The sequence below is a fragment of the Canis lupus genome, chromosome 2 (assembly GCF_048164855.1).
Source record: "Canis lupus baileyi chromosome 2, mCanLup2.hap1, whole genome shotgun sequence".
Classification (NCBI taxonomy): domain Eukaryota; kingdom Metazoa; phylum Chordata; class Mammalia; order Carnivora; family Canidae; genus Canis; species Canis lupus.
In genome coordinates this window covers 86,406,508-86,419,880 of record NC_132839.1, presented here as the reverse complement: position 1 = coordinate 86,419,880, position 13,373 = coordinate 86,406,508, and the positions used below count along the sequence as shown (strand labels likewise).

The window sequence follows — 13,373 nt, the reverse complement described above, 5'->3', positions numbered from 1 at the left end:
CAGCCCTCTGAAAGGACAAAATGAATCAGCCGCAGAAACTAAAGAAAGTCTATAAATATACATGTATGTAAGTGTAAGTATATACACATAAGTCTAAGTACAAATATCTTTGTGTAGCCAAAACCCAGGAGAAAGAAACATGTTTGTTTGGTATTCTAAGGCTTTTGGAGGAATGAGTTGCTTGCAGATTTTAAGAGAAGAAACATCATATGTTAGGAGAGGAATGAATCCCTGCATACATAGTCTTCACACAAGGCGGCAGTCACATCGAACTGTCTGGAGTGGCAGTGGGTTGAGTTGAAGGAGAAAATAAAAAATACTAGTTTAGAATTGTTAGACCAGCCATTCTGAACCTGAGAATAAAAGTCAAATTTAAAGTCTTCACGCTTTGGTTTTTAGAAGGAAAATCTGTTTTCCTTGGTGAAAAGATTTCCTTGACTCTTGAAGACTTAGGCCAGTGAAACACATTTAGTCTTTGAAATGTATCTGTAATAACGTCTGTAGCTTTCCTTTAAAGATTGTTTTTTAATTTATATTTCCAGCAATGTTGAGAATGACGGAAGACCACGTGCTTCCAGAGCTGAATAAGGTAGTAATGTTTCCCAGTGTGCTGAATATTGCTCTGGCTGAGCTCAGCTTTGCTGCTCCTCTCGGTATTCTTACACCATTGCTAGTTTCCAAGATATCAGGCTGTAGACGCTAAAATACATCTTAGTGAGCCTTTGATATTTTCTTTAAAAAATTTGTTTTACTTACTTTTCATCTTGCAAAATACCTTTACCATGGTTATCTAATTTTATAATTTTCATGTTTATAGAAGATTTTGTATTCTGTATCATGTAGGGTGCTTCTGTTCCATATTTATAACTTCCTTAAGTTTTGAATGCACTTTTATTTCCTTGGAAATCTGGTACTTTAGATATTAGTCCCAATGCTGATATCTGGTAAACAGTAGTTTCTCCGACGGTAAGGATTGTGACAATTGGCAGTGGAATTTGCTTTAAATGAGGCCTTTCAGACTAGGGCAAAATTCCCACCTGAATTCTGTGGCTCACTCATCCTCACCTCTGCCCGCACTCTGATTCAGATAGGTGAGATAATATGGGGCCTGAGAAAATGGAGAGCATTAAAATTAGCCTCAGTGGACTGCATGAATAAGGGCTTGCCATTCTGGGACTCTTACAAGGAGCAGGTCTTTTATGCTAGGATGACTGGCCTGGCAAAACAGGGTTCACGGTAGCTGTTTCTCTGATATCACGGTTACTTTTGTTTGGGGAAATAAAATGTGTTAATTGTTGGGGAGAGGAGTAACCTCCTTGTATAATTTTGTGAGGCCTGAAGAACTGGAGTGGGGTGGGGGCAGGGTCACTGCAGGAAGCAGACATCGACCCCGAGGCAAGCATCACTGTTGAGTTGTAGGTCTTCACTCAGGTCAAGACTCCTTCTCTGGACATATAGTCTCCTCTTCCAAAGCAAGGACCCTGCACACACAGTCTTACCACGAGGCCTAAAATAATAAACCAAATTTAGACCATCAGGAATTCTGTAGCTGTTGGATTAGCTGATTGGAAAATGGGTTTAAAATGTTCGATTACATGCTTGTCAGAGCCTTGAGATTTCATATTTTCACAGTTGCATAATCTTTTGGATTTCTATTGATATTTCTTTGAAGGAACTTTGCCTCCTTGTACCATGGCTTTTAGAAGATAGTAAAAAAGGTCACATTTATTATTACATAATGTAGGTTATATCGAGAAGCTTTCTTTTGTCTTGATTTGTTTTTCTTTTTGTTCCTTTTTGGTTTTGATAGATGACTCAAAAAGATATCACATTTGTTGCTGAATTTCTTACGGAACATTTCAATGAGGTAGGAAATTGGTATTTCTGTAATGCTGTTTTTTTAAAAAGAATTGAAATAAACCTGGGTAATGGTGAGAAGTAATCACATTTAATCCAACTTAGTTGACATTTTTAGCAGTTGTGCTTTTTAAACTATTGAACTAATTAATGGAAATAGTTACTTTAGAGGCTTTATAAACTCAGCTTTTGTTTGGATGTGTGTTATACAATCCCTAAAAAAAAAATAGGATAACTGCTACTAACAGCTCCCTTAAAAAATTAAGCTTTTCGGGCAGCCCTAGTGGCTCAGTGGTTTAGCGCCATCTTCAGCCCAGGGTGTGATCCTGGGAACCCGGGATCGAGTCCCACATTGGGCTCCCTGCATGGAGCCTGCTTCTCCCTCTGCCTGTGTCTCTGCCTCTCTCTATCTCTGTGTCTCTCATGAATAAATAAATAAAATCTAAAAAAAAAAAGTTAAGCTTTTCATTAAGTTTAAGAATTTTTTCTTTATCTTTTGTGAGTTGACTTAAGAGTTAAACTATGCTTATGCTTATTCTTTCTAGGCTCCAGACCTTTATAATCGAAAAGGAAAATACTTTAATGTTGAAAAAGTTGGTCAGGTATGGGCTTTTGGAACTTAGTTATTACTGTTTTTAGAAATTATTAAAAACTAATGTTAAAACTTTAGCAGTGTTAGTCTTTATTATCCAAAATTTCTAGAAAATAATACAATGCCGGCTTACACATCAACTCTTGTACTTTTAGTAAAGGACCAAAAAGAGGAGCCATTTTTATGCTTCTGGTCTCAGAACTCTTAATAATGATTGAAGACCCCGGAGAGTTTTTGTTAATGTGGGTTATATTTATCAATGGTAGATATTAGTAGGCATTGAAAATTATGGTATTAAGTACAAAATTATTTAAAAGTAGCAATAATTCTACTTAAACATTACATGTTAACGTAAATATTTTTAATGAAAAATAAATGTTTTACAGAACAATTTAGTGAAGAGTGGCATTGTTTTGTAGTTTTGCAAATCTCTTCGATGTCTGGCTTAATAGAAAACAGGTTCTCAGAGATGCTTTTTCAGTCTGTTGTGATGGGTTTTTTTGGTTTATGTCTGCAAAGAAAATCTGGCCTCACAGGGGTGTTAGAAAGGGAGAAGTATTGTAATGGCTTTTTCAGGTAATTGTGGATGTTTTTTGTTATTATACCAAGTCTTGATAAGAGATAGTGTCTTAAAGATTGGCTTTAATGTGGAATCTAAAATTACATCAGTGAACTTTTCATACTCTGATACATTAAAATCCATTCATCTGTCTTGGGCTTTGAATGGATCTTTTACCCCTGCGTGATTTTGTAATATTATGTATTGATCATTTGGAAAATACTGGTTACTGAGTTATGCAGATCTTCCAAATGCTGACACCTTTCTTCATGCAGTATCCAGAAATCTGATATTATGAATATCCGTACCAATATCATCAGAAAATCTTTAAGTGCTATGGCTGTCAAGCACACAGTGGCAGATACAGATTTTCAGAAATTTTAATTTTTGCTTAAATGTTTAAATTTTATCGTTGGCAACAAATACTGTCAGTTGTTTTGCTTAAAGTGACAGGCTTGCTTTATTTTCAAGAAAGCGTCTACCAAATGCCCACATACGAATAATCACAGCTTATCTGCCAGTCATTCTTTCAAATAAAAATGGAATTCCGTTAACACCAACAAAGGGCCTGGCTTAACTCACAACTAAAACAATTTCTTAAATGTTTTTCCTCAGGGTAGCCATCGTATTTAGGTATCAGCAGACGTGCTTTGTGTATACTTCCAGTTCTGTCACACAGAATTTTTAGAAGATTTGTACTTCAGGATTGAGATTTAATAAAATTGATCATTTTAGTAGCTCCATTAACTAAGAAGTGAAATTATCAGTTTGCTGCAAACAGGAATACGCTGCCCATAGTATGGCCTGAGGCTTTGCCACCTGGCCCCAGCAGTTATCCCCACTTGTGCTTTTGACCATCAGTGCCAAGGTCCACACAGTTGAAAGGGCAAATCACATTTTGAAATTCTCAAAATAGTATTGACTTCATGGATCCTAGCATCTTTGGAGCTCCTAGGGGTCTGTGGACCATACTCGGAGGACTCCTGCCCTAGAGTAGATTGATAGTTGATACTTTTAAAATTCATTTATAACACGTGCATACACACGCGCAAGATTAAAATGTACTTTGTGAACATGGAACACCAAATTTAAACTCAGTGTGTGGTCTCTGCATCTGTACCATTCTGACTTTCAGGGGTTTGCAGTTTGCTCAGTGGCTCAGCATTTAGTGAATTTCGGTCACTTTGCATGAAGTAATAGCAATATAGTTTCAGAGCCCTTGGCAGTAAAACAGAATCATTTAAATAGAATAGTGTTAAATATAAAGTCTTTGAAGCCTCCTTCTTTGGTTTACGACATTTAAAATTTTGATTCTCTATTAATTCTAGTACTTGAAAGATGAAGATGACGATCTTGTGTCACCCCCTAACACAGAAGGAAACCAGTGGTATGATTTTCTTCAAAATAGCAACCACCTTAAAGGTAGTTAATGAACCCAGTGGATTTTGGCTGTGTTTATACTTGATTTGAGAGCAGTATATTAGCTATGAGTATTGCCGGACAATTATTGGATATTTATCTCTGCTCTTTAGATCATTTGTGCTCTGTTGCATTTGATTAGAGAAGTAGCAAAATAACAAATAGTATATGACATTACTACAGTAGAAAACACTCTGAAATGAACTGTGATGTAGGAAGATTGCGTATTCTCAGGTATTCTCATACTGTCTGTTTTGTACCCTATAAAAAGTAGGATATTGGGAAGAAAATTATAGAGCCTGCTGGTGAGAGAAGTCTTTGGCCAGTTCCAATTTGTGAACTCCTAAAAGCCTAGTGATGCATAACACTTCTCCTGAGATTGTAGTTTTTCATGTATACTACTTGTGCCTCTCATTCTCTAGGATCTTGAAATGTTGATTGAGTAAAATGATCCAAAATTATTAGAGATGCAACACAAAATAGCAACCACTAAGTAAGTCCGAGCTTCACTATTTTAGATACAAGTATATTTGAAGCAATATTTCTTTGCTTTCTCAGAGTGATCTGATTAAAAAAAAAAAAAAGCGTGCTCTGATTACAGTCTATCAGTTTCTTAGATCCCTAGGGTAATGGCCCCATGCACATATTTCCTCCCTGAATGCTCTGAGAAACCCAGGGGGTAGGCACCCGTTACCATATTTTCTAACAAGGAAGTTGAAATTCAGAGAAGGTCCAAGATCACAGAAGCTAGTATATAATGGACCCACGGGTTCTGCTGACCTCAAAGCCTGAGTTTTTAACTCGACTCAGTGGTAAACTCTGCTACTTCTATCTGGTTGCTGTTTATCTGAATAAATGAATGACTGAAGATAGATCGGGGAGGATAGAATTCTCTGAGGCCCAGAACTTGGCTTATTCCTCTTTTGTTCTAACCCTAGAAGTCCAAATTCTTTTTTTTTTTTTTTTCCCAAAGGTTGTATTTATTTATTCATGACAAACAGAGACACAGAGAGAGGTAGGACACAGGCAGAGGGAGGAGCAGGCTCTGCTTCTCTGCAGGGAGTCCGGGTCTCCAGGATCATGCCCTGGGCCGAAGGCGGCGCTAGACCACTGAGCCACCCGGGCTGCCCCAAATTCTTTTTCAGAGAAGGACATTCTGTATTGCTTGAGATCTATTGGTGTCAGTTAGTTATTGAGTAGAGGGAGAATAAAGGTACAGCTGACTCAGCCCACAGCTGTGTTTCTTCAGGATGCCTCCGCAGCCTGAGGAGGGCTGACAGCAATGTGCCAGCAGCAGTGGCACCTGGACCCTGTCTGGGAGTGGGCTGATAATGGTCCTGAGAACTTCACTGAGCTAAAAATAGACCCTACCCCTTTATTCTTCACATCTCATTTCTGTGGATGAACAGGAAGGCCTAATCTTAGCTATGGGCCCCATGTTTGTTTGTTTTTAAGACTTTACTTATTTATCTATTTGAGAGTGAGAGAGTACAAGTGGAGGGGAGGGGCGGGAGGAGAGGTGAGAAGCAGACTTCCTACTGAGCAGGGAACCAGACACAGGGCTCGATCCCGGGACCCTGGGATCATGACCTGAGCCAAAGGCAGACACGTATCCTACTGAGCTACCCAGGCGCCCTATGGGGGTCCTGTTTAACCAAGGTAACACTTCATATTATTAACTCCATATCTTAAATCCTTGAGGTTTTATGTGAATGGGGAGAAACTCATTAATTCTCTAGTTTCTTAGTGTGGAGAAATATGGGCTCTCATTATGAACATTTTAAGATTTATTTATTAGAGAGAGTGTGTGTGCACAGGTGCACTGGGAAGGGGCAGAGGGAGAGAGAATCCCAAGCTGACTGCACTGAGCCCGACACAGGGCTCCATGCCATGACCCTGAGCCATACCAAGAGTTGGACTCCCAGCCAATTGCACCACCTAGACCCCCCATCATTATGGAACTATTAAGAAAACCTTCATGAAACGTCTGTCTAGCACTTTGCAAAAATCACATGCTAAGTATTTTGTACATTCTCAGGATAAGTGAAGGAGAGCCAGTGTTGCATGATGGGTAAAAGTTGGTGCTCTGGGCAGCAGGGTTTGGAATCTGCTCATTTTACTGATGAGAAATGAGCTCATTTTACTGGGGTTCAGAGATGTGAGGCAATCTGCCCTCAGCCACATTGTGAGGCAGTTGTAGAGCAGAAAAGCAGTTGTGACGATGAAATAAATGTGGATAAAGCACTTAATGCCTGACGCTCAGCTCCCGAGCAGTCAGCATGCTAGCGTGTGACACTGACACTCCCGACAACAATTCTGACACCCACTGGGTGTCCTGCAATTCAGTCGTGATGCTAACTACCACAGGTTAGTGTGTGCTAAACCCCACAGGTTCCCTGGCTCGGTCCCCGAGACTGCCCGCGTGTCAGACTTCAGTCTTAAGTATCAAGTCCCTGGGTGGCCCACACTTCTGTCCCCACAGCCACCCCCTCTTTGCAGGTTGATAATTTGCTAAAATGGCTTACAAAACCAACACTTCATTTAGGTTTCCTGCTTTATTATAGAGAGACAAGTCAGAACAGCCAAGTGGAAGAGATGCTAAGGGCAGGGTTTGGATGGGCTCAGAGCTTCCATGCCTGCCCTGGGCCTGCCACCCTTCCACGGCCTGGACCCTCTGAAACCCGCTTGTCAGGGCTTCTTTGTGGGGTTTTCATTATGCCAGTTGATTGAGGAAACCATTGAATATCGGTGATTGGACTCAACTATAGCTCCTCTCCCCTCCCTGGAAGTTGGTGTACAAGGGCCGAAAAGTCCAGGCTTCTCATCGGGACTTAGTCCTTTCTGGTGACCACTTGTCATCCTGAAGCCATCTAGGGATCTACCCAGCCTCACCTCATTACAACGAAAGATGTTCCTGTCACCCTTATCAGTCAGGAAATTCTGAGGATTTTTGAAGTTCTGTGCCAGGAGCCAGGGACAAAGACCAAAAATATCTTTCTCTGCTCCCAAAGCATCTGTCACCTGTGGGGAGGTTAAAATGTTAACGTGATTAAAACTCATTTTGTCCAGCATAGCTGTGCCATGAGATGCCTCGAGTCAAGGAAGCCTACAGAGCTGAGTAGAAGAGGTGGGCTTTGGGAGTCTGAGGGTTGGATTCACGGGTATAGATTGTTTTGTCGTTTTCACGCTGGGCATTTGCCAAACCTCCTGGGTAAACCTCATTTTTTTAATCTATAAATTGGAGCTTGCGATGTTTACTTCGTACAGCTGTTGTGAGCAATAGAAATAACATATAAAGGAATCTAGCATAGTTGCTCTCAGCGAACAATTATTTATCACTTTCTACTGGTAGGGTAGCCTTTTGAAAAGTAAAAAAAAAAACACAGCTTTAGTTTTTGCCTCCTGTTTCTGTTTTTATTATTAACCTCTCCCAAAACAATACTGGACTGCTTTTGTCACCCCATTGTGGCAAAGAGTAGAGAAGAAAGAACTCTGTTTTACCCTGTGTCTTGTGGTTCCCAAATCATCCCTTCTTACACCCAGCGGAAGCACAGCGTTAGAGTTTGGTGGGGAAAATAGACTAGAGTACCAAGCTGCGGGACTCGGCTTGTAGTAAGCGTGGTGGGTTTTAGTGGGCTGGCAGCAGGGGATGATGGAAGAGAGGCGGAAGGCCACAGTCATTGTCATGAGGTCGTGCAAAGGGATAGTGAAGCGGTCAGGGGACTCTCCACGGCCACAGAAGCTGTGCGGACTGGCTCTGACAAGAGATTATTTTCTCCTAATCATTTGGTTTACTATAGCTTCGTGGTTTTGTTTCTGTTTCTCTTTTTGGTTGAAACCAGAAAGTCCTTTGCTGTTTCCGTATTATCCTCGAAAATCACTGCATTTTGTGAAAAGGCGGATGGAGAACATTATTGATCTGTGCTTGCAAAAACCAGCAGTAAGTTTGAAAAACAAATGCATGTCTTTGTGTAGGAGGGAGGGTGTCTATAACATGTGACTCACGATCATAGTCATTAAGGTGAGCCATATGAAAATGCCGGGATCCAGCTTTTGGCTAACAAAATCGCCAGGTTCATTTGGTTCACCCTAACATTTCCTCTCTTATTGTTAGTTTCTTACATAAATTAAAAAGTAAACAAATAACAAGGCTATCAAAAGTGTTGGCAACCTTATTATTTTATGTGTTCCTAGAACAGACTTTTTACAAAGGGTCTTGGTTACAGAGCTGTTGTGTCTCATTCTCAGGAAGGAAAGTCGGTGCCGTGAGACTGGGGATGGGATGGGGGTTCTTAGTCTGGCATGCACGCTTCTCCCCAGCGTCCTTTTCAGCTCACAATTTCTTCTGCCTCTTTTCCTTGCTGTTACGACTGTCACTGAAGTCTCTTGTGTGAAAGCTTGGTGATCTAGATGGCTTTTTACTAGATTTGAACAGTGATGGTCAGGTACTTTCTGTAGAGTATCTGTGTGTATGTAAATATTTTCATTGTATTTTTAATGTTTTATTTAGGACGTAATTGGAAAATCGATGAATCAAGCAATCTGTATTCCATTATATAGGGATGCTAGAAGGTAATTCTGTTTACTTTTTGGGTGGTAAAATTCAGCAGCCAGTTTAATTTTTCTTAGCCTTTTTTTTTTTTTCTTTTGTTCTAGTCAGGACTGTACACGCAGATTGTTCAAATTTCCTTTTCTGTAAGTATGTGTTTCTCCCCATCTCATGTGAGCAATACAGTCTTGTTCTCTGCAGTGATAACTAAAAATCAGGTTTTGACATTACATTTTTTTCCCTTAGGTGGAATAATAAAACCTCAAATCTACATTATCTTCTTTTTACTATTCTGGAAGATTCGCTTTATAAAATGTGCATCTTAAGGAGACATACTGATATTTCCCAGTAAGTATTAAAGTTTGAATTAGAGAATGAGATTGTATGATTTTTAATAATAAAACCTACAGCTTCCTTCCCCAATGTTTTGGGGTTCAATGAAGCTGCCTTACGACTTTGACTTAGACTTGCTCTTAGGGTGTTTTCACGTCATTAGGATGGTAACGCCAAATCAAGAAGCTGAGTGATCCCCTCTGATGCTAGATGATCTTTTGTACAAGTGTAGCTGTGACATGCGGGATTTCTTTAGGGTTAAAAAAAATATGACAATGGAACCCTCAGGATGGTATCTCATGAACTTGGAGCAGTTCAGAACTTTGGTTTGGGTTCCTTATCGAAAGGATTTTTGCCTCAGGCTGAGTATGCCTTTCATTAAATGAGAGGCCTGCCTATAGAGACTTCTTTGAGAACCCGAAATAAAAGTTCTAAAACATAAGATCATGTACAGAAATACTGATAGTATTTTAATCTGAATTTGAAGGAAATGTTTTGACACCCAAGATGGGGCCAAAGAGAAATAATTTGGTTGTTCCAATCGTCCTTAATTCTGTAAGGTTTCTAGCTACTGTAGTGACTAAGATTTTAAGCCAAGTTGTAATTCTGATGTAGGGTTGTCTATCTAGGTGTTTAAATGAGTTGTCAGTGCTGCAGAGTGAGCATGACGTATTTTGGTCGGGGACGTGCTGTGTGGGTGAACATACTAACAGTGGCTCGTGTTCTTTCAGGCATTTAGATGATTGGCTATCCAGGTTGTCTCACACAGTCTCTTTCGTACCCCCTTTTTTTTTTTCAAGATCTGTAACTAATGGACTAATTGCTATTAAATTTGGGAGCTTCACATATGCCACAACGGAAAAAGTGAGAAGAAGGTAAATCTTGGATCTCGTTTGGATGAGATTGTGTACATGTGCATGCATATGATGGGTGTGTATGTTTAATTATAGAAATGTGGTTAGACTCTGGGACAGTGATGTTACGCTTAGCAGGCCATTGTAACTTGCAGCTCGGGACAGGATCGCTTACGTAGGTTATACTTTGATTGACTTACTGGTCAAATAGAACCATCCTGCCTTACAGGAATTTATGTAGCTGTGGTTTCCTGTGATTGATACTCTTGAGCTCCCCTGTCTGTTAAAAAAGCAAGGTGGTTCCAGGGGGCATGTGGGCCAACGATCATGTGAGGTGGCATCATTCTCACTGCTCTGGGATGTTCTTAGGAATAAAAGGCTAACAGTACCAGAGTCGTCCCTGAGGCTGTGGAATGGACGCTAATCACAGGCCAGTCCTTCTCTCACTCACTTTTCCTTACATAAAAGGAGTTTTTTATGATAATATCTCTGAAGTTGTTGTGACTCTTCATCTGTAAATCTTACTTTTCAGTCAAGTGAGCCTGCTTGTTTAGCCAGTATATCTACAAGGGGCCATTCATGGAATTTCCATAGGCTTAAGGCCTGACTTGGTGTCAGGAGTGTTCTGGAACCGTGAATCACCTCACCCTCACGGGTTTTTCTTTTTCCATGATGACGTATTTTTAGAGCCTAGTTCCGTTAGTGAATAATCACTATTGTTGGTAACTGATTTTAGTGCAAACCAAGGATATATTTTAAATGTAATTGTACAGAATGTCACGTGGGTTTTGTTTCATCCATTTTTTTGCGTGGTACCAGAGTGTTTTCTCAGTAGTCCCGATCACTTGTGATATAACAGAAAGTACTTCACTTCCAGCACCTACAGCTGCTTAGACGCACAGTTTTATGATGATGAAACTGTAACCGTGGTTCTTAAAGACACCGTGGGGCGCGAAGGAAGAGATAGACTCCTGGTCCAGCTGCCGTTGTCTTCAGTGTATGACAGCGAGGTTGCTGCAGAGTATCAGTTCACTGGGGCTTACTCCACAAGGTGACTCACTCATTCATAAGAGCATCTTTGGGACACAATAGTTAGGTGCTTTTTAATGCGTCTTGTACATTCTAATTCTAATTCCTTAGGCATGCTAGACCATGTTTACGAGGGATGGCAGTAAAGTCAGCTGAGCAGAAGTACCATTTTTTTCTTTAAAAAAATACTGGCTTCAACAGCTCTTCTGCCCTTTTGCTTTATTAAAAAAATCAAGAAGTACTTGGTGAAATCAAGCAGAGAATTATTTGGAATGGCAAATGGGACTTCTGTTGTGTTTTCAAGGGTAGCAGTTAACCCCAGTTAATAGTAGAACTGCTCTCAGTGGTTTCCTTTCAGAATTAGAATCTCAGTAGCCATATGGAGGGGACACAGCCAATTCCAGAAACGACTTTGGTTTTCTTAGATTTAAGTGAGTGGGTCTCTTCTCTAATTTAAAAATAGGTCTGTTTTCCTTGAAAAGGAATCAGAAACCTCAGTAAGATGCCATTCTGGCTATTTGGAATCGCAATATTTTCCTAGGATACAGGGTCGCAGCTTTTTACACAGTGGCTGAGAATTACACTGGAGAGGGGAATATTAGTAGAAGTCGAACCCATGGTGGACAATGATACAACCCTTCATAAACCAGGGAGATCGCTTTTTCATTCTGGGGTTGGTTTTTCCCTTCTCCAGGCTAGATGAACAGTGCAGTGCTATTCCCACACGTACCATGCATTTTGAGAAACATTGGCGATTATTGGAAAGTATGAAAGCACAATATGTTGCTGGGAATGGTTTTCGCAAAGTGTCCTGTGTGGTAAGTATTTACAGATTGTTTGCTGACCAAGAATAACAGGAGGACATGACTTTGGAGCTATCGGGTCCTTTTAGGAAATGTGAACATTTCTTGATGTACTGCCTTTTTTTTTTTTTTTTTTAAGATTTTATTTATTTATTCATGAGAGACACAGAGAGAGAGGCAGAGACACAGAGGGAGAAGCGGGCTCCTCACAGGGAGCCTGATGCAGGACTTGATCACTGGACCTGGGATCACGGCCTGAGCTGAAGGCAGATGCTTAACCACTGATCCACACAGGCGTCCCTGTGGTGTATTGCTTTTATTGATTATGAACATGTTGTAGTCTTGGCTGTGTAGCTTTCTCATTCTGAGAAAGCTTAATGAGTCGTACAATTCCAGATATTATTTGTTTATTTAAAATGATCTCTACTTGAAAAAAAAAAAGTGATCTCTACTTGAGATCACTGTGGTATATGGAGATCCTTTTGCAGCAAATGAGGCTAAGTGAGGTGATTTTGTTGTGAATCCATGGGAAAATAACTTTCATCAAAAACCATTCTTCAGACTTCTGACTTCTTGTATATTATGTGTTAGTTAAGCTATTAATTTAAAAATTCTATGCTTGACCTTTTCTCCAGTTGAGCTCAAATCTCCGCCATGTGAGAGTATTTGAAATGGATATAGATGATGAATGGGAGCTCGATGAATCTTCAGATGAAGAGGAGGAAGCCGGTAATAAACCTGTGAAAATAAAGGAAGAAGTGTTGTCTGAGTCGGAGGCGGAGAATCAACAAGCTGGTGCTGCTGCCTTAGCTCCAGAGATCGTCATCAAAGTGGAAAAACTTGACCCTGAGCTAGACTCCTGATCTCACTTGCCATTATTTTGTATGTTCTCATCACGTCAGGGAGGACATGGGAGACGGACTGAGGTGTTTTGGACCACTTTTAATTTTCTTTGTATCACAAGGAAATAAACCATACGTTTTAGTTTTTCCTTAGTCCTCTTCGTCTTCTCTCGGTAGTATAGTCACTGTGATAGACTTTCTTTTTGCTAAGATTTCTTTTTAATACTGTGTGCACAACTCATGTTTAAAGAAAACATAAATCGAATGTGAAGAATATTTCAGTCTTTTCTGTTAAAAGATAGGTGTCAGGAATCATCCCTCTCTCCAGAAGAAATTACATTTAAACAGTCATTCATCATGGGAGGTTTTGATGCATTTAGTATTTTAAACGTGTAGATAACATTTATTCCTATTTTTCCGTCTTCCCCTTTTCCGTCTTCCCCTTTCTAGTTGATTCTTGGGTCTCCATAATGCTTTCAAAATTATGTTTTTCAAAATTATACGGCTTTACTGTAATGCTAAATAAGATGGATACT

General features: G+C 40.0%; 1 protein-coding gene across 1 annotated transcript in view; it reads left to right on the top strand.

Annotated features, from left to right (window-relative positions):
* ANAPC4 (anaphase promoting complex subunit 4) overlaps positions 1-12,990 on the top strand; it is a 36,222-nt gene extending 23,232 nt beyond the window's left edge. Inside the window, exons 17-28 of the mRNA XM_072808805.1 lie at positions 543-589; positions 1,811-1,867; positions 2,403-2,459; positions 4,337-4,430; positions 8,270-8,367; positions 8,938-8,999; positions 9,084-9,122; positions 9,223-9,324; positions 10,110-10,184; positions 11,041-11,214; positions 11,887-12,010; positions 12,631-12,990. Coding sequence (XP_072664906.1) covers positions 543-589; positions 1,811-1,867; positions 2,403-2,459; positions 4,337-4,430; positions 8,270-8,367; positions 8,938-8,999; positions 9,084-9,122; positions 9,223-9,324; positions 10,110-10,184; positions 11,041-11,214; positions 11,887-12,010; positions 12,631-12,858 — 1,157 coding nt within the window. The 3' untranslated portion in view covers positions 12,859-12,990. The remainder of the gene's footprint in view (positions 1-542; positions 590-1,810; positions 1,868-2,402; positions 2,460-4,336; positions 4,431-8,269; positions 8,368-8,937; positions 9,000-9,083; positions 9,123-9,222; positions 9,325-10,109; positions 10,185-11,040; positions 11,215-11,886; positions 12,011-12,630) is intronic.
* Positions 12,991-13,373: the final 383 nt, after the last annotated feature.